This window comes from Maylandia zebra, linkage group LG20, assembly GCF_041146795.1.
Source record: "Maylandia zebra isolate NMK-2024a linkage group LG20, Mzebra_GT3a, whole genome shotgun sequence".
NCBI lineage: Eukaryota > Metazoa > Chordata > Actinopteri > Cichliformes > Cichlidae > Maylandia > Maylandia zebra.
In genome coordinates this window covers 32,434,017-32,452,954 of record NC_135186.1, presented here as the reverse complement: position 1 = coordinate 32,452,954, position 18,938 = coordinate 32,434,017, and the positions used below count along the sequence as shown (strand labels likewise).

General features: G+C 38.4%; 2 protein-coding genes and 1 long non-coding RNA gene across 3 annotated transcripts; 1 reads left to right on the top strand and 2 right to left on the bottom strand.

Annotated features, from left to right (window-relative positions):
- Positions 1-317: 317 nt before the first annotated feature.
- On the bottom strand, positions 318-5,560 carry LOC143414462 (uncharacterized). The gene is made up of 3 exons (XR_013095080.1): positions 5,383-5,560; positions 2,293-2,341; positions 318-1,114 (listed from the first exon to the last, which is right to left on the bottom strand). It is a non-coding gene; the product is annotated as an uncharacterized LOC143414462 (long non-coding RNA).
- On the top strand, positions 4,086-14,706 carry pmelb (premelanosome protein b). The gene is made up of 12 exons (XM_004560273.3): positions 4,086-4,224; positions 6,065-6,160; positions 6,334-6,480; positions 6,688-6,816; positions 7,307-7,468; positions 7,759-8,091; positions 9,442-9,669; positions 11,107-11,244; positions 11,349-11,451; positions 12,604-12,809; positions 12,910-13,000; positions 14,277-14,706. Exons 1-12 carry the CDS (start codon positions 4,164-4,166, stop codon positions 14,437-14,439), a joined length of 1,857 nt encoding a protein of 618 aa, XP_004560330.2. The 5' UTR covers positions 4,086-4,163; the 3' UTR covers positions 14,440-14,706.
- Positions 14,707-15,249: 543 nt separating this feature from the next.
- Positions 15,250-18,231, bottom strand: tuba1c (tubulin, alpha 1c). Its single transcript, XM_014407458.3, has 4 exons — positions 18,073-18,231; positions 16,713-16,935; positions 16,478-16,626; positions 15,250-16,376 (listed from the first exon to the last, which is right to left on the bottom strand). The coding sequence occupies exons 1-4, from the start codon at positions 18,073-18,075 to the stop codon at positions 15,396-15,398; spliced, it is 1,356 nt and encodes a 451-aa protein (XP_014262944.1). The 5' UTR covers positions 18,076-18,231; the 3' UTR covers positions 15,250-15,395.
- Between the last annotated feature and the right edge of the window lie 707 nt (positions 18,232-18,938).

Below are 18,938 nucleotides of genomic sequence, written 5' to 3'. Positions count from 1 at the left end.
AATGAATCTCAGGATCATGAGTTTAGCTTCAGATTTATCTCTGCTAAACTTGATGTAACCTTACTGACTGTGAAATCACAGCCACTGTGCACCAGTCACACACTGTTCTTTACTTTAAATCCATAACAATACAGATCCTGCACTAATCTACAGAGGATTTTCATGTCACAGTAAATAACACAGTTAGTTTACCTCAGTTTGTTTAGCAGCATGTTTCTTAATATAAAAAACACAATGTCACACGTACAGACCCAATAGTTGATTTAAAAACACGAGGACTTGCATGTCAGCTTTAAATGAGGAATCCTTACCTTTAAATCTAACGTCTCTTCTTCCTCTCCTGTCCTGTCTTTCTTATCTTTGTCCATCTCTTTTGTTTCTTCCCTGTGAAATACAGCAGCTGGACCTTTAGCTAGCAACACACTGTGAGACAAACTGCACACAAACAGTTTGTGTGTTTGGTGATGTTTGTTAAGGTGATAGAAATTAAATTTGAGTTTACTATTAGTCAGAATAAATAAATAAAAACCCCTCCCTATGGCACAAAAATGAAAGCATAAAACAGTCCAGTGTCGCAGTTGCAAAATGGATAAAACACACAATCCAAGGCCAGAGTCAACAATGCCCCAAGTCAGTTGTATTTTACATGTCAACGACTTTAACAGGGATCAGCAGTTGTCCACAGACCCACCACCCAGTAAGTAGAAGGCCAGTAATCACTCCAGCCTCAGCAACCCAACTCTGCCTTCAGGCTGCGGCTTATAGTCCTGGCCTGCACAGAGTCGTCTTAGATCTGGCCATATGACACACCTGCACAGAGAGACAAAATATCAAAGCAGCATTTGTAGTGTGGGCTATTCGTCGACTAGAGTATCACTGCAGTCAAATACACCTGCCTTCAATTAATCCAATCCAATCCCATCACAGCCACGGGCTCACAGCAAATGTGACACACAAAGCTACTCCCAAACCAGTGCAGCTTCCCATAGCAAATATGGAGATGAATAAAAGGCAACATTAGTCCACCGTAGTGCACCTTCTTTCTCTGCCGACTTGAGACAGGCTTAAACTGACTCTGTGACAGAAGATCTTCATGTTGGAGTGGCAAAGCCTCCTAACCAGGTCACATCAAGGAGAAAAAGTCCGTTTTAGAGTTTACACTGAATTTTGACACCAGGAAGTAAAATAAAAGCTTCAAAGCTAAAGCAACAAGTGGAGGTTCATTTTCTTGCAGTTAAATAAGAGGATTGGTCCAGTCTTATATTCATCTGTGATTTTTGCAGATAGCAACAACATCCCACCATCAATCCCATTTTATGTAACTTGTAGAAACACAATTAAGGGTCCAGTCAAAGTTTTGTTTTGCAGGAGGTTATTTGTTGGTCTTCATCCTCATTTCCAGTGTTCAGGAGGGGGTTTACATCTTGAATGAAATGTGTGTATAACAGTCTTGAAATCTGGTGTACATTAAGTAATATCAAAAAATCTCTAAAGACAGAACTCTGAAGCAAAATTATAATATTTTTTTTTCTCCACATCACTTGGTTTGGATTAGTGTGTTATACTGGGTTTGGAATCACAGCTTTAATTTTTTTAAAATTTTAATTAATGTTGTTATTACAACTTAGTAACATTTTAGCAGCTGATCAATGAAATCTTTCTAATCTACGACTAATCTACTGTTATTTCTTTAAATTTTTGCATTATTTTATCATTATTTTCATGCTAAGGGGCGGTACATGTTGGAGATGAGGCCTGAGGGGTGTTACAGGGTTCACGTTCAGCAGATGAAAAAGGTCTGATCAGGATTTGCTGTGAATGTGGACATTGTTTGAAAAGAGGTTTAAAACGTGTGGCCGTTTGGCATATGATACGGAGACAATAAAACTTTGAGCAGAGTGACTTTAAAGTTGGAAGGACAAAGCCGGATGAATTTAAGGAGTCACAAGCCCTTCAGTAATCCTCATTAAGGTTGCATTCCTCCCATTTCTTTCTGCAGGCCTCGCTTAGCATTGTGTGTGACCTATTGTTAGAATAAAATGTAAAAAAAACAAAAAACAAACCCTCTCCATTGTGCATTTTACCTAACATTTCAGATATTATGGTGTATCTCAATGCCACAGTGAAGCATATAACTGCTATAACTTCTACAGATTGAGAGCATTTTTAAAAATGCATTTATTTATGTTCAGTTTGTTATGATTTTGATTTGACAGCATTTCAGTGTAAATCAATACATAATAGAGATGGATCAGGTGACTTTTGGAGAGATTTAGGAGCTTTCATACTTACTTTTAAGACCAACAGAATGCAGTATCGTCTGTTCCTGGTGTATTGAACTCTGTTGAATCATTAAGTTGTCTTTCATTATGCTGGCAGATGATTTACATTAGATCTAAATACAATCAAAAAACAAACAAGTACAAAAAACAAATACAAAAAGCAGAAAACGTATAAAGGTTTGGATAATTACACAAGTAAACAGTTATAAACGTAATGATAATATTTGTGATATTTGAAAAAGTATATAACAAGTAATGATATTCATATGATAACACTTTAAGCTTTATCATATGAATTACTGTCAACAGTCCAGGATCAGTAACATGCAGCAGTTATTTTTGTACACTTTTGTGCTGTTATGGTTACAGAGTCTCTCTCTCTCTTCTTTCATACATTTTCATACAAAAAGGTAAAAGATTAAAAAAACAAACAAACCAATAAACAAACTAACCTCACATCATGCACACTAGTCCGTTTAGCTTCACCCTCATGATTTAAAGGGGATCCTGGTGTATCGTAACAAAGATTTTTATATATTTGTTCACGTTAATAATGCTTCAGAATAACTACAATACGTTTGAAGTGATGCAAATATGCAGGTACTGACAGTAAGCATTACATCTGAATACTTAGTAATAATTTTATATCACAATGTTGTCTATAGTGCTGGAATCTCGGTGTGCAACTGATGTTTTTGAACTCTTTTTAACAGTTATGATCAAAGACTCTCTTCATCTCTGCGTCGGTATAAAAACAAACAATAAATAAATCAAATTAAAGATGGATTGGACAGAATATGTGTTTCTCTCAATCTGATGAATATGAACAGATTGAAAGTTTCAGACATGTTTGTTTAAATGTAAACTTTATTTTTAAATTAAAATCTGAAGTTACATGTTAATGCAGAATTATTTTAATTATATAGTTATTACAGTTGCATAAACTAAATACTGAATCCAGGCTGAAAAATATTTTATTAGATGAAATTTAAAAAATTGACCATAAATTACTACAAATTATATTATAAGGTTATAAAATTAATTAAAGTAAAATAAATACTGATATGGGAGTCAGTTACCTTCATAAAATGAAACATTTGTAAAATAACATCAATTGTAATGTTGATGTCGAACTGAAAACGAAAGATTTTCAAATGATAGAAACTGAACTGAAAGGACGAAGTCGACTGAAAATTAACTGTAACTGAGCTGAACTGAAAAAAACAAACAAAGCCACATTAGCATGATAATAAATATCACTAATGTTTATTACTTGGTAATAAAAAAATTTAAGAAAAAAGTAAAATCAATGCAAAAATGCATTAAGTCCTTAGATGACATGTAGCTTAATGATACTTTAATGCCACTGTATCATTTTAGTATCTAGGTTGGCTAAACTGGAGCCTGAACCGAGTCTGAGTAATTAAGTACATAAATTATATGTTTTATATAGGTTTTATAATCAAAATAAATACTAATGTCAGCTGTAAAAATGTACTGTAAAAAGTGAAATGTTTTCCTCTTAAATGTAGCGTAGAATGTGATGTTAGTAGAGTAATGCTAAGTAGGCCAATGCAGAATTTGAGTGAAAGTACTTACTAGACTTTTACTTGTGAACTTGTGAACCTATGTTAAATGTGGAATTACCGTAAACATTCCTTAAGTGATCGTGTGGCTCTTTCCCAGCTGGAGGTGTGACTGTAATCCCTGAGACGAGCTTTGACTCTATGCACACCAGGCCTGTTGCTTCAGGCGCCCCGAACTCTGAGTGGAGGAAGAAGGCGTTTCTGCTGCTAGTGCATCACGTGAGGTCAAACATCAGACCGTTTATAAAGCCAGTTTTCTGTTGCCTGCTGCTCACTAACGGGATATTTCACAGAGATGATGTGGACGTCTGCTGTACTTTTGGTGCTGGTGGCAGCAGCTTCACAAACTGTGGCAAGTGAGTAAAGAAAATGCTTTTTCATTTAAAAATGCTTTAAGCAGTAAGAGGAAGACGCAGAGTCACGTATGATTTAGATTAGAAATCTTCAGATTTAAAGAGAGAATTTTCAGTATTAGGATGAGATTTTGATTCAGCATCACAAACGTAAAAATGAACAAACAACCTGGAGAAAGCTTTAAAAATCAACTGTGTAAAAGTAGCTGAAGTATGAAGAAATATTAATAATTATAAATATGCCCAAGTTTCATACACTCCATTAATATTTAACTGGCATTTTACTGCCATACTGGAAGACTATTTTTATAATGTTGTGAGTTTTGGGTGTGTTAAAATGTTATTGTGTACTGTTATATGAATCTCTGCAAATAACTGAACCATTCATTTAAAGTAGTAGAAGTAAAGTAGTAGCATTCTGTTACTGAGATTGTAGATGTGAGTGATTAAAACATTACTACGTGTATTTTACACAGATTTAGTTACATTTTTATGGAATTCATTTGTCCACACAACAGTTTTAAATGTCCAAGTACCTTCAGAACCCCGAAGAATACAAATTTGATTTGATTTCTTTCATGTTATCCGTCATATTTGTTTTTTTAAACTAGAAAATTGCTCACTGTACAAAGAAAAAAATAATACAATCTATTTATTTCTTGTTTCTAAGCCACAACTCTTTAGATTATTTTATGAATATGGGGTAAAAATAGAAACATTTAGATGTGGTATTACCATGAAACTTGTGTAGATGATTATTTACACTGAGAATCTTATTTTTATATTACAAGTTTTCTGAAATGCAAATGAAGAATTATCTCTCTAAAATGGCTCTACTTTGCATACTTCCACAGAAATCTGTGAATATTTGATAAAAGCTTCTTCAGCATGTCTGTTTAATTTTGATCACAGGTTTCCTCAGAGAGGGAATTTAAACTTAATGTTTTGTCACTTCACAAATAAGAAATACAACCTGTGTAGTAACATAAAGAGCGACATGTATATGCAGAGTCATGTGTAATAAAACGGTACAATGTTGTGGTCAATAAGATGTGACCTCTGACCTCTTTACTCAACCATGCATGAAAGACATGACACATGAATAACACAGAATTCAGTCTTTGCAGAACAAGAAGCCAAACACTCACTTTAAAAACTTACAGTAAATAAAAAAGAGCTGGGAGTTACCGATTGCTGTAATAATTCCTCTTATCCAGCCTTTGAAGAGCTTTCTTCCTAAATGATGGGCAACAAAACCCAAAACTTGAATAAATAATAAAGTTGAGCGGCTGTCACTAAATTCTGCCTCAGCTCCGGAGTAAACCTTTTACACATCTAATGTTCACTCAAGGTTTTCCATGAATTGACTGAAAGAGGAAAGTGATTGCTGTAAAATAACTGAGGCTAAATTCATAATTGGAGAGTCTTTATCTGCCAATAGGTTTAATCCAAACTCAACCCAGCATGTGACGCTGTTAATCACACACACTCAGCTGAGCATCACATGAGAGGGATTGAGATCAGAGCTCCATACTGCAAAACCCCTCATTCATCTATTTATCCATCTTCAGCTACATTTTATAAATCAAATCATAGCTCCAGTAATAAATAAATAACAACAGTGACTTTTGGGCTGCTGTAAGAAACAACAAAGAGGTTTGTGAGAACTACAAAAATTAGTTTTAATCACTGGGACAACTCCCTTTAATGGCACCCGTTCTGTTTAATTACTACCAGATAACAGAGAATTACAAGAAAGCTTTAAACCCACAGTAACAAATTAAATCTTTAGTATGGAGGAGAGTTTGTATTCTGTTTTAAATATTTATTTCCGATATTTCAGAGCCCAAAAACCGCTTCACTCGTTACCCGTCATGGAACACCAAGATGTACCCGATCTGGAAAGATGGAGACCCACGATACAAAGACTCTTGGAAAGGTACATCAGTTGTAAACTATCTCTTCTAAATCTAAATCTAAATCTAAATCTAAATGTCTGTCTGTCTGTCTGTCTATCTTTAAAGATGTTTATTTTATTCATTTATTTGCTTTTTTATTGTCCTGAATGAAGTATTATACTGACAGATACTTTCATTTCTGTCTTTGGGACAGGAGGAAAAGTGACGTTTAATGTTGGAAATGATTCCCCAACTTTGACTGGAGCCAGAGTTACCTTCACTATTGACCTGCAGTTTCCACACAAACAAAAGGTGCTGCCTGATGGAGACGTGGTTTGGGCTGAAGACTGCGTAATCAATGGTAACGCATGCACGTTTGACCCTCAGTGACTTAATGCATTTATTTAATCAGTGCAATTAAAAGTGTTTTGCAGCGGCCAGTCCCCACAGGAAGAATAGTAATGAATTATAATAACTTTCCACATTGCACCATCACTTATTTAACAACAGCATGTCAGGGGCTTATCTGTGAAATCATAAATTATTAGAATCTCTCTTCCTGTTACAGGAACAAAGCATCTTGAGTCTGAGCCAGTATACCCAACACAGAACACAGACTGGGAGGCTGTGTTCCCTGATGGAACGCTAGTGAAAAAAGACAAGAAACCCGCCTACGTGTTTGTGTGGAAGACCTGGGGTGAGAGGAGCTCACTTCTATTAATAAATGAGTAGATGAATAACAAAATGAAATGCTTCTATGAGGAAAACACGACAGTGGTGAGGTGTGCAGTGGGAGTGGCAGACGGACTGAAGGTGGGGCTGTGATTACATTGTGATCTGTAGTGAGAACAGAGAACAAGTGGAGGAGAGCCTGGAGTGGTGGAGATGCTCTGGAGTGAAGAGGAATATATGTGTGTGAATTAGAGGGAAACAGGTGGAAAGGTAAACAAGGAGTAGAGGTAGTGAAGGCAGGTGAGTTTAAATACCTGGGTTTAAACATCCAAAGTAACAGACGATGCTAAAGAGAGGTGAAGAAACTTGAAGCTGAAACTTTTGTTTTCTTGTACTGAGATTTATTATGACTGTATATCTATATACAAGTCAGAAAGCATTGAAAAGCACTTCAGTTTCTCTTTAAACGATCTGTTCAGTGTTATCTCACTGGGCTTCTGCTGCTCATTTGGCAGGTCAGTACTGGCAGGTGGCAGACGGGCCCTCCTCCTCCCTGACTATCGGCACAGATGACATCCCTCTGGGCTCCTACACCATGGACATCGTTATCTACCACTACCGCAGCAAAGAGAAGTTCATTCCTTTGGGATATGCCTCCACACAGTTCTCCATCACTGGTTAGTAACAGACAGAAAACAGAAACATAGCGTTCAGGTCAGGCAAAGGAACAAAATAGTGGAATTATAATTTAGTAGAGATATGCATGAAATAAAATAAGAGTGCACTGCATAATAAGATGCTAACTGAAACATTCATCAAAAGCATAATAAATCTGTTTGTTGCTTAATAAAGCCTAAAATAAAGGAGTGAGGGGAAATATTTGCTCTCACGTTCTCTCATGATAGTCATGAAATGCAAATCTGTTGCTCATTTATTTGTTAACATCATGCTTTGGCGTCCTCCTCAGATCAAATCCCCTTCGCTGTCTCTTTGGATCAAGTCAATGACATCGAGGTGGCCGACATGCGCTTCATCCAGAACAGGGCGATCGCCTTCACCATCACTCTCCACGACCCCAGCGAGTACCTCAGCAACGCAGACATCACCTTCAACTGGGACTTTGGGGATGCAAGCGGGGCTCTGATTTCCAGAGAGCTGACTGTCACTCACACCTACATCAGCTCAGGCTCATTCAAACCTAAAGTGGTGATCCAGGCGGTCATCCCGGACAAGGCCTGTGACCCACCAGTGGATACCCCAACCAAGACCCCTGGTCCATCTAACAATCCGGGCACCACAGGTAGCACACAGTTATTAAAGGATCATAAAAATACTTAGTGAGTCTGAGTCATTTACTAACATGAAAAATATTATTCTCATTATTCTCTAGATTTAGGTTTGTTTTTTTCCATTTTTTTCTTTTCAAATGTCAAGTCAACACTGTGTCAGTATTATTATGCACATAGATGATTACATTAACTCTCACTTGCTGATGAATTCAACATTTGGAGTGAAAATATGAATTAAAACATAATAAAGTAGCCAAAATAAAGTGAATTTTGCCAGATCCCACAGCGAGTCACTCCACATGTTTGCTTTGGCAAAGTTTTATGCTGGAGGCTCTTCCTGATACAACCTTGCCCAAAGGGATTTGTGTCTCTAGCTGGAATTGAACCAGCGACCTTTGGGTTGCCAAAGTGAAAGTGTAGTTAAAATGCAAAGCACTACACTACATTTTATTTGTTTAATTCTCTTTATTTTACTTGGAAGTCCCATTGAAATAAAAATCTGTTTTACAAGAGAGATGCGGTCATGGTAGAAGTCATTCAGACTCACAGCATGTTAAAAATGTGACAAATACAACAGTGGAATTTACAAATACCCATAATAAAAACAATTAATGTTGCTTCCTTAAAATTCAGCAATAGATATAATAACATGTTTAAACTGAAATCTTTATGCAAAGTATATAATGTCTAAAAACTATGTAATGTCTAAAAACTATCAACAAAACATGAAAGAACAACCAAAATGATTTTATATATAAAATAATAATGTGAGATATCAAATGAAGTTAAACTATGGTCAGGCTGTACGTTTATGTAATACCTATTTGAACCACAAGATGGTGCAGTTAGTTAATCATATCTTTCTTCAGGAGTTGAATGGGAAAAATCTCTTAAGCAAATGGGGCTGGAGCTAAAAAGAAAAAAGACCCCCCCCCTCCCCCCAAACAAAACAAAACAAACAAACAAACAGAAAAAATGTGCATCTGAAAGCAGTTTAACACAGCAACTTGTAAAACGCTGCCCCCTGGTGACAGGAGCAGCAATAATCAGAAGTTAAGTTCAAGATGAGCACAAGTTTAAAACATTAAAGTTTACTGTGAGCAAATACAGGAAGTGTTTTATAATATAAGGTAAAGAACTCCAGTGATCCACTATGAGTAAGAAAGTGGTGATGAAAGGGAGGAAGAACGATCTTTTTAGGGGAAGAAACCAACAAGGGAATGAGTCTGAGTGAAGGGCTGCCATCTGCTTTGATTGGTTCAGGAGTGAGGGAGAAGAGGAGAGAGAAATGCAGAGCAGACAGATAGATATGTGTGTAATACTGATCCTGCCTTCATGAACGTAAATGAATATGTTTGCAGTGAAAGCTCCTGTACTGGCGTCTGCTGGGCCTGTTCTGGTTTCCACCAAGTCAGTTGGTGTAAATGTCAACACTGGTCCTTCGGACACGGAAGAGGACAACACCGAGTACGAGGCCTCCACTGCCCCCAACACTCAGTTGGCCCAGGAAACGCCAACTGTGGAAAAGACTCCGTCTCCCATCAACCAGCTGCTAGCTCACAGAGAGGCGGGGAACAGGCTGACAGCAGGTGAGCAACATTTGCATGAAAATAGTCAAAAGTTTCCTGGAAGATAAATGTTTCAAGCTTAGCCACACATGAGGAAACATGTGCAGGATTCGTACACATAAAACTCACACAGACTTCTCATTAAAGCATTATGTACAGTTGTTTCATACACCTGGTCTCTCCATCATCCTCTTGTCCCTCAACCTCAAATCCAAACCTCAAACGGCAGTCTCTTCCTCTTGAGACGGAGTTCTTTGTTCCCACTGTGGCCAAGTGCTGTTCACAAGTGATCTGATTGGTCTGTTCGCTGGATTCTTTTGCTATATTATAGCTAAAATTTTAGGGTCTTTTGTTGTGAACTGGTGATTCATTGCATTACATACATTAAATATAAAATCTGAAATTGAACGGCCTGCTATTACTGAAACTTTAAAAACTATGGCAGAGATATTAACGCTTATAAAAATGTATTTTAGCATACATTAAGAGTCTAAATGACATTGTTAGATGTAAAAACTTGTAACCTGCACTGGACTTCTGCATTTCACACCAGCAGTTATAGATTCAAAAAGATTATATAAGGATAACGATTTTAGATTCTAAATGTATAATGTTCAACCGTCTGTCACTTTTCCTTTTTGTCAAGCCGCTGAATGACTTGAGAGTGACTCAGCAGTCACGCCTTACAGTCATACATCAGTTGAGATTCTTGTTTTGCACAAAGAGACAATTCATGGATTACTTCATGCACACCATGGACTGGCAGCTGCCACGTGCATGCCGCACATGTCCATCTACAGACGTGGCTAGAGTGGATTAGAAAAATATCTGGGAATCTATTAAATATCTATTACTTTCAGATACTTTCCCTGTCAAATACTGGAGCTTATTAAAATGTGCAGAAACAACAAAGCATCCTGTTAAAGGGCAAACATATCAGCAAGCGAACTGTCAGATGATCAGGATAAGATCATTGAGTGATTTCCTCAAATGTAAATGTTTTTTGAAACACCACCATTGTACAAAGCAAGCTGAGCAAATTCAAACAGCTGTGTTGGACTTTATCATCTTTACATGCGATTTGCATGCTGGCTGGGAGATCTCAGTCCATTTTACCTTATTCCATGTGATTTGATTATGAAGCTACAAAACGCACCAAAATAAGAGTCGACATGTTAAAGGAGCAGTGAAGTAAGTAAGGAAATCCAGGAATAAACATGCATATAAACTAATCTTACTCCATAAATTTCATCTTACTAACCTAACAGCTGTCTGTCTTGCATTTTCTTGCTTTTGCATCAGTTTGCGCTCGTGATGCAGTTGTAAAATTAAAGATGTTGCAAATCTTGTTTCACAGCAGCCAAAACAATTTGCAAAAGTTGCTGATGTGTCTTTGGTGCAACTTACAAATGCCAGTATGAATTGTTTGTGCAATAATTCTCTGGCTGTTCTCACCAGACACTAAGCGCACAGTCACACTCACGGGACAAGCTCCAGTTGTTGTGCTGGTTAAGAGGGATGCCGACAAAAAATCCTCTGATGACGATTGTGTGATATATCGTTATGGATCCTTCTGCACCAGCATAGAAATATTTGGTGAGTTTTATTTGTACCCTTTTCCTTAAATGTAAAAAACACAGCCAGAGACAAATTAAAAGGTGATTATCAGTGAGATTCTTTCTCTGCGTCTTTGTTTTCAGAGGGAATTGAAAAAGTAGAGATTGTACACATGGACAATACAGTGATGGCAACACCCAGGATGAACAAAAATGTTTTGGATGTCACCGTGACCTGCCTGGGAAGGTGAGTGGTCCTGCACCATGTTTTAAGCTGCCACAGAATAAATGAAAGCCTCTAAAGGAAATCTAGTCATCTATTGGAACATTTCCAATAGTAAGAACGGTTTATACACAGGCTCCTTTGTAAACAGGCTCCAGATGGCTCCAAGCACTCAGCCTTCCTGATAACATTGACTGTCAAAGTGTTTCGTGTGTGAGTCTGAGGCCAAGGGGAGAGTAGCTGAACGTTTGTCTGCTTCCTCAGGAAGTTTTTGAGGGGATGATAACATAATCGTACAGATGATCTGCTAAGATATGAGCTCTGTCATACTGTAACCAAGTCCAACTAATTGAATCAGGAGAAATGGATCCTTTTTTAACATTAAAATCTGTTTTCAGTGTCTATTTTTTATTATAGTCGATTGTAAATGGCTATGAAATAGAGAGATAATAACCATGTTAATTAGAAAGCAGCAGATTTTGATTTTATTCGCATAACAGCATGAATTATTTGCACTGCATTATTATGTGGTGCAAATAACTATATCTAAGACACTATGGATTCACGACTGTCCCTGCTTATATGATTCCAAACAAGAAAGAAAATCCAGACATGCAGAAACAATTTGACCATGTGAAGTCCAGTCTACTTTGTCCTGCTTACAGGTCTCCTGTTCTACCACAATATGAATGTGCTGAATAATTAATGTCTTCCATATGAGGCCTCAGCTTCCTATATGACTAATATGTGATTTTGGCCTTTATGTATGTCTTTAGTGATAAGAAATTAGGGGAAAGGATAACCATTATAACACTCATCAGTATATACACTATTTTTTTTGTTTCAAATGTTGTTTTCCCCCCTTTTACTTCTGTTCTTGGTTGTTATTATTATTATCAAACCTATTTAAGCCTTCTCTTTGTGAAAAGAAATTTGGCTTCGGAAGAAAAGAACCAGAAGAAAGTTGGCTTAAAGGGAATCGAAAGAAAGTTAAAACATTTAAGACGTTTAAGACAGTTGAACCAGTATCTGATTAAGAACTGGTTATTTTGAACTCTGGGTAGTGCAAAGCTATTTAGTAGAGTCCAAGAATCAAAGCAAGAACCTCTAAATGAGTAAAAATAGGCACACTTTAAAGTGTACAGTTAGATTTTACTCACTTTCTTTCTCCTGCAGCCTTCCCAAAGAGGTCTGCAGTGTGCTTTTGGATTCTGAGTGCTTGAGGCCAATTCACTCAGTGTGCAACATGGTGGAGCCATCAGAAGAGTGCCAGCTGGTACTCCACCACTTCCTCAATGACTCTGGTGTCTACTGCATCAATGTTTCCTTGACCAATGATGTCAGTTTAGCTGTAACAAGTGCCAAAGTCCACGTTGACATGGGTATGCAACATAACCCCCCATACAACAGTAACATGAATTGATTTGGTTTGACAGCATTTGATGTGTCTGCTTCGACCTGACAGTGTGATCCTTGTTTCAGGCTCTGGTTTGTCCTCGTCGGAAATTATCGCCATGCTGCTGGGTGTCCTGGTATTTGTTCTGGCAGTCGGAATAGTGGCATATTCTTACAAGTAAGAACTCCAACTTATTTCTAGATGGCTGTTTTCTTATTACCTCCACCAAGGAGGTTGTTTTTGGTAGTGATTGCATGTGTGTGTGAGTAAAAAAGTTTTCAAGGTCAACTTGATTGAACTTAATGATTTATTGGTGGAAAAATGGACAAAAAGCCTTATAACTTTTAGAAAGTGCTATATAGAGATTTAAAATATCATGCCACTCATGACCTCTTTCCTCTGCGTCAAGGTCAAGAGATTGATGTGAAAGTCAGAGTGATAACAACGTTATATAGATCTGTTTAAAACTCTGTTTCTTACTGCTATTGTTTGTATTGATAACAAAAAGATATATAGGGAATGATATATGGGGATTCAACATTTAGTAAAGGACAATGGTTATGATTTGTTATTTATGTTACAGTAACATGTTATAACAATTTAAATACATGTCAACTTGAACACGTGCAAAGTTTCTGAATAAATATTATTTTTTGCAAAACAAAACTTCAAAAATATTTTCACATTTTCAACTAATTTCACTTTATTTTATTATATATTATATTAAAATATAATATATGCAACATATAATACTATTCCCTTAAAAGTAAATATTGCCCAGAGAGTGAGCTGCCTTTGCGAAGGGTTGTGCTCTCGAAGTGCTTCTTGTTTCATATATTTTAAGAGGAATACAGAGGAATAGGGTAAAAATAATATGCAGCCAACAGCTAACTTAGATATCATCATTAAGCTCGTTATGAAAGGTCGAAACAAAAATGAGAAATCAAAGTGTTTATTTGTAGCAGGCTGTTAACATGTCCAGTATTTTAACTGACTCGGTTGAGGAACCAGCCTAAAGCAGCCATAAGAGGAACTGTGGTTTTTCACATGAAGGTGACCACTTGTGCTACGGCACTGTGGTTACATCCATCTTTGATATACAGTCTTTGATGCACAAACATGACAGGTTGGTAAAAAGACATACAAATTTGTAGGCCTTTACTTTGGGGCTGAACATGTAGCATAAAGAGTTTTTTTTAAATGAGTTTTTCTTTGACAAACAGAAGCCTGCTGCAGCAAAAAAAGACACCAAAAGTGTAATGAGAGTGAAAAACACAACATTACTGTCAGTGAACTTAAAATCGTTAAAAGGTTATGTAGAGTGGAAGTGATGTGCATATAAGAATCTGTTGGTTTACTAATGAAGGCAACCCTGTTAACATTATTATTTCATACTTTAACATGAATAAATCATAAATGCTTAAAAATAGCCTGTGATTGTTTTGCTCGACAGGCGCTTTAAGTCCTACCGTCCTCTGAAGGAAGACGTCACTGTGTCTGGAGGCTCACAGCTCCGCGGGGCTCAAAGCACCTCTGGACCCTCATCTTTCTGGAACATCCTGAACCGGCGAGGAGTCGTGGACAACTGTCCTCTGCTGCAGGACAAGCCGGTGTGAATCGTCACAGCCTCACACAGCTAAATACAAGTGGTTATGGGTGTCACAAGCACCGGGGATGTTTTTTTTAAATACTTTTTTTAAGCATCTGTTGAATTACAGACACTGATGTGTTATATTTAGGATGAAATCAAACAATTTCCTAGAATTATACCTTAAACATGCGCTGATCTTTTTTTTGTACCTACTTAAAGCAAGTGTGGTAGATATAAATGCATAAATCTGGACAAAGTTTGAATGTTTTTTCAATAAACATTACTTAAAAGAGTTGTCTTTCATTTATGTTTTTGCCAATAAAGTGACTACACTGATGCTCTGCAGAGCTTATTGGGGGATTAAAGAAGTACTTCCCAATACCTTTCTGTATTCATGTAAAATCTGACCCTGCATTCCTTCTCATTCTAACTCTTCATTAGTAAAAAGTAGAAAAAAGAGAATTACTATGTGGCAACCAGAGGACTGCACAATTAATTAATTTTATTTCTCATCACTGATAAATAACAGCTTTGAGATACTGATATATTCTTTCTAAATTGTTGATGATTATTCACGCATGAATTAATGACACCAGGTAGAAAAAAGTACTGGGTTTCTGTTGAAGTAATTGAAATTGAAACCAATTAGTTGTCCAGCTTCTGATTATAATAGACATTGTTAATGTTTAAGAAAACATAATATATCCACGTATATATTCTGACAAGCTTTGAGCTTTAAATACAGAATCTTCAAAATTATAGCTCAAAATTTGGAGTTGCATCATTTTGTTGTTGTAAATATGTATTTGGGTTGAATAAACACAGGGCAAAGGACTTCACATCACAGAGGTTTTATTTAGAAGACAGCCAAACTTGACATTTTCAGGAGTTTTTAGTCTTAACAGCCAAACTGACAAACATTTCTGTTTGGAATGCATTCAAGAACACATTGCAATCAATTATTATCTGTTAATGCTTGTTTTAATACTCCTCTCCTTCCTCCTCTCCCTCACCCTCAATGGAGTCAACTCCCACCTCCTCATAATCCTTCTCCAGAGCTGCCATGTCCTCTCTGGCCTCGGAGAACTCTCCCTCCTCCATACCCTCACCCACGTACCAGTGAACAAAGGCACGCTTAGCGTACATCAGATCGAACTTGTGGTCGAGGCGAGCCCAGGCCTCTGCAATAGCAGTGGTGTTGCTCAGCATGCACACAGCCCTCTGGACCTTGGCCAGATCTCCACCAGGAACCACAGTGGGGGGCTGGTAGTTGATGCCAACCTTGAACCCAGTGGGGCACCAGTCCACAAACTGGATGGTGCGTTTGGTTTTGATGGTGGCAATGGCAGCATTGACATCTTTGGGCACCACATCACCACGGAACAGGAGGCAGCAGGCCATGTACTTGCCGTGACGAGGGTCACATTTCACCATCTGATTGGCTGGCTCAAAGCAGGCGTTTGTGATCTCAGCCACTGAGAGCTGCTCGTGGTAAGCCTTCTCTGCAGAGATGACTGGAGCATAGGTGGCCAGGGGGAAGTGGATACGGGGGTATGGCACCAAGTTGGTCTGGAACTCTGTCAGATCAACATTGAGGGCACCATCAAAGCGGAGGGAAGCAGTGATGGAGGACACAATCTGACTGATCAGCCTGTTCAGGTTGGTGTAAGTAGGACGCTCGATATCGAGGTTCCTACGGCAGATATCGTAGATGGCCTCGTTATCTACCATGAAGGCACAGTCAGAGTGCTCTAGGGTGGTGTGGGTGGTCAGGATGGAGTTGTAGGGCTCCACCACAGCGGTGGACACCTGGGGAGCTGGGTAGATGGAGAACTCCAGCTTGGACTTCTTGCCGTAGTCGACAGACAGACGCTCCATCAGCAGGGAGGTGAAACCAGAGCCGGTGCCACCGCCAAAGCTGTGGAACACCAGGAAGCCCTGAAGACCAGTGCACTGATCAGCCTGAGGACAGAGAGGAAGACATGACAACCAGGCATGAGTTACTTCATTCAATAATTTAATTCGTATATACATTTTATACTAGCTGCTTTGAATTCACCCACCAGTTTGCGGATCCTGTCCAGAACCAGGTCAATGATCTCTTTCCCGATGGTATAATGTCCACGGGCGTAGTTATTGGCAGCATCCTCCTTGCCTGTGATCAGCTGCTCAGGGTGGAACAGCTGGCGGTAGGTACCAGTGCGTACCTCATCTATGCAAACAACATTACGTTAGTTTTTCTTTAAAGATTTTTTAATTTTCCTACATTAGTGTTCAGCGAGCGGTGATGACACTTACCGATGACAGTGGGCTCCAGGTCCACAAAAACAGCTCTGGGGACGTGCTTTCCAGCTCCAGTCTCACTGAAGAAGGTGTTGAAGGAATCGTCTCCTCCTCCGAGAGTCTTGTCACTGGGCATCTGTCCATCCGGCTGGATCCCATGTTCCAGGCAGTAAAGCTCCCAGCAGGCATTGCCGATCTGGACACCAGCCTGACCAACATGGATGGAGATACACTCACGCTGTGGAGAGAAAAGAAAAAGAAGAAGGTCATCTATCTATATTTAATTTGGATTTTATTCCACATTTTGTCACTGCTTTTACATGTAACCTCTCTCAAGACATGCATCTTAAAATTGGACACATTTTGTTGCTCCCTCTATCTGAGATGAGCAGTGCAGCAGGAGGTACCTCCCTGCACCACAAACAGCAGGGAAAAGAAATGCCTGACAGCAGCAGCCCCCCAGAGGCAGGACGCTCTCCTCTTCCCTCCAGTGTTTTTTGTCCTCTTGTCCTTTTATCCCTCTTACCTCTCCCCCTCTTTTGCAAGCAAAAGCACACATGCAAATTGATTTCCCTGTTCAAATGCACACAGCCTGGAATATTCCACTTGCTTCCATGTCTTGAGGATGCAAAATCACAGTGAAGAAAACATAACATCAATCTAGCTAATTAGATCTATGTCTTTTTGTAATGCACAAAACCTTAATTTGGTCCTAATAAATCATCATACAGAACACAAATCGTCTTCGAGAGTGTAGGTTTATTTAATATTTCAGGACAAATATAAAAATAGAGGCATTTTGTTGTGTCAATTTATTTTCTTTAACCTTTGAATTAAATTAAATTAAAAACACATTTGCTGCTGCATCCTATGAATTAAAAATGATAGCTGCAATTTAATTTCTCCATCCATCCCCACCCAATCTGCCCCTCCCTGCCTTTAAACAGGGTCGTGCGTTTGTAAGGTGCCAGATTTATGATTTTTACGTGTTAAAATGACAAAAAATGTGATTATTGACATAAATAATGCTATTCATTTATATGAAAAGCAGCTCTACTGTCTTTATTGTCAGTCTAAACAACGCCACTCTGTGCATTGTTCTCATCTCTACACAATGCCAATCACATCGTGCCACTGCCGCAGACCAAATCTGTGCATCATCTGTGTAATACGATTTGTTTTCACGCTAAAATATATCTATATCGAGTGTTTCGGTAACACTTGCTATTCTATGCGTTTATGTGTCTACTGAGTTTTTAAAATGGTTTTCTAGCGATGGGAAACCCGTTCAACAACCGAGACACCGGCGCCTGACTAACCTGAAATTCCACCTTACAAAAACGGTTTCAGAGACGAACGAAGGGAAATATCTTACCATGATTCCGTCTGAGGCTCAAAGAGGAAGAGGAGAAGGAGAAAATGTGAAGAAAGAGGCTTTTCTTTTTTTTAAAAAAAAGGGTCTGTTTGGGTTGCGTGTTGTACCCAACGGGGTCGATGCAACAACTGCTGAATGGGAGGGCGGCGCTACCAGATTTATACAGGCAGGGCAGGGGATTTGCTCCTGTGCACGGAGGAAAAAAACGCGTTTACTACCACCATTTGGTGGCTGATGCAGTTCTGACATAGCTCCTAAATGTTTTTGCAATTAAATAAGAGAAGTACAATATATTAATATTTTAGAAGCCAGCAATGAAACAAGAAAAATATAAATATCGTGATTCTTACTAGTGGATATGTGGGTATGTTACGTTTTTTTGTTTTGTGAAAAATATTCTCATACATTACATGACAAGAAAGACTGTCCACGAGCTCCTTGCAATGTAAATTTTAATAGCAGCGGCTGAAGAAGAAGTCTGAATTTCATTTCATTTTCACTGAATAAAGGGCTAATTCAAACAAAGCTCATTTATTATGCATAGAGGCTTGAGCATCTATTATTTAGGTGTGGCAAGCTGCAAACCAATACAAAGCTGTCCTCTTTGGTGAGATTTCGACTGTAAATATTTGTGGATTTTATTGTTTATTTTTCCAGAAATGTAGTGCATTAATATTGATGCTTTTGCTGCATCCACCCCACAGGTGCTGGTATCATCCGGGCACCCAATGTTGCAGGAGTCTGCCATGGTATCTGCCTGCCATGCCAGCTCCTCGGCTCTCCTCCCTCTTTGTCCTAGATTCTCTGCAATGATGTCATTCAGTGGGCCGATCACGTGGCTGCATGTCCGCCTGTGTGTCTGTTGT

What these genes read in the sequence shown, in the direction of transcription:
- pmelb (XM_004560273.3), top strand. Translation starts at nt 4,164, where the DNA reads ATGATGTGGACGTCTGCTGTACTTTTGGTGCTGGTGGCAGCAGCTTCA. An exon ending in TAACAATCCGGGCACCACAG is followed by an intron (nt 8,092 to 9,441) that starts GTAGCACACAGT and finishes ATATGTTTGCAG; the next exon opens with TGAAAGCTCCTGTACTGGCG. An exon ending in CACCAGCATAGAAATATTTG is followed by an intron (nt 11,245 to 11,348) that starts GTGAGTTTTATT and finishes CTTTGTTTTCAG; the next exon opens with AGGGAATTGAAAAAGTAGAG.
- tuba1c (XM_014407458.3), bottom strand. An exon ending in CCTGGAGCCCACTGTCATCG is followed by an intron (nt 16,627 to 16,712) that starts GTAAGTGTCATC and finishes TTGTTTGCATAG; the next exon opens with ATGAGGTACGCACTGGTACC. An exon ending in TGGACAGGATCCGCAAACTG is followed by an intron (nt 16,377 to 16,477) that starts GTGGGTGAATTC and finishes CTCTGTCCTCAG; the next exon opens with GCTGATCAGTGCACTGGTCT.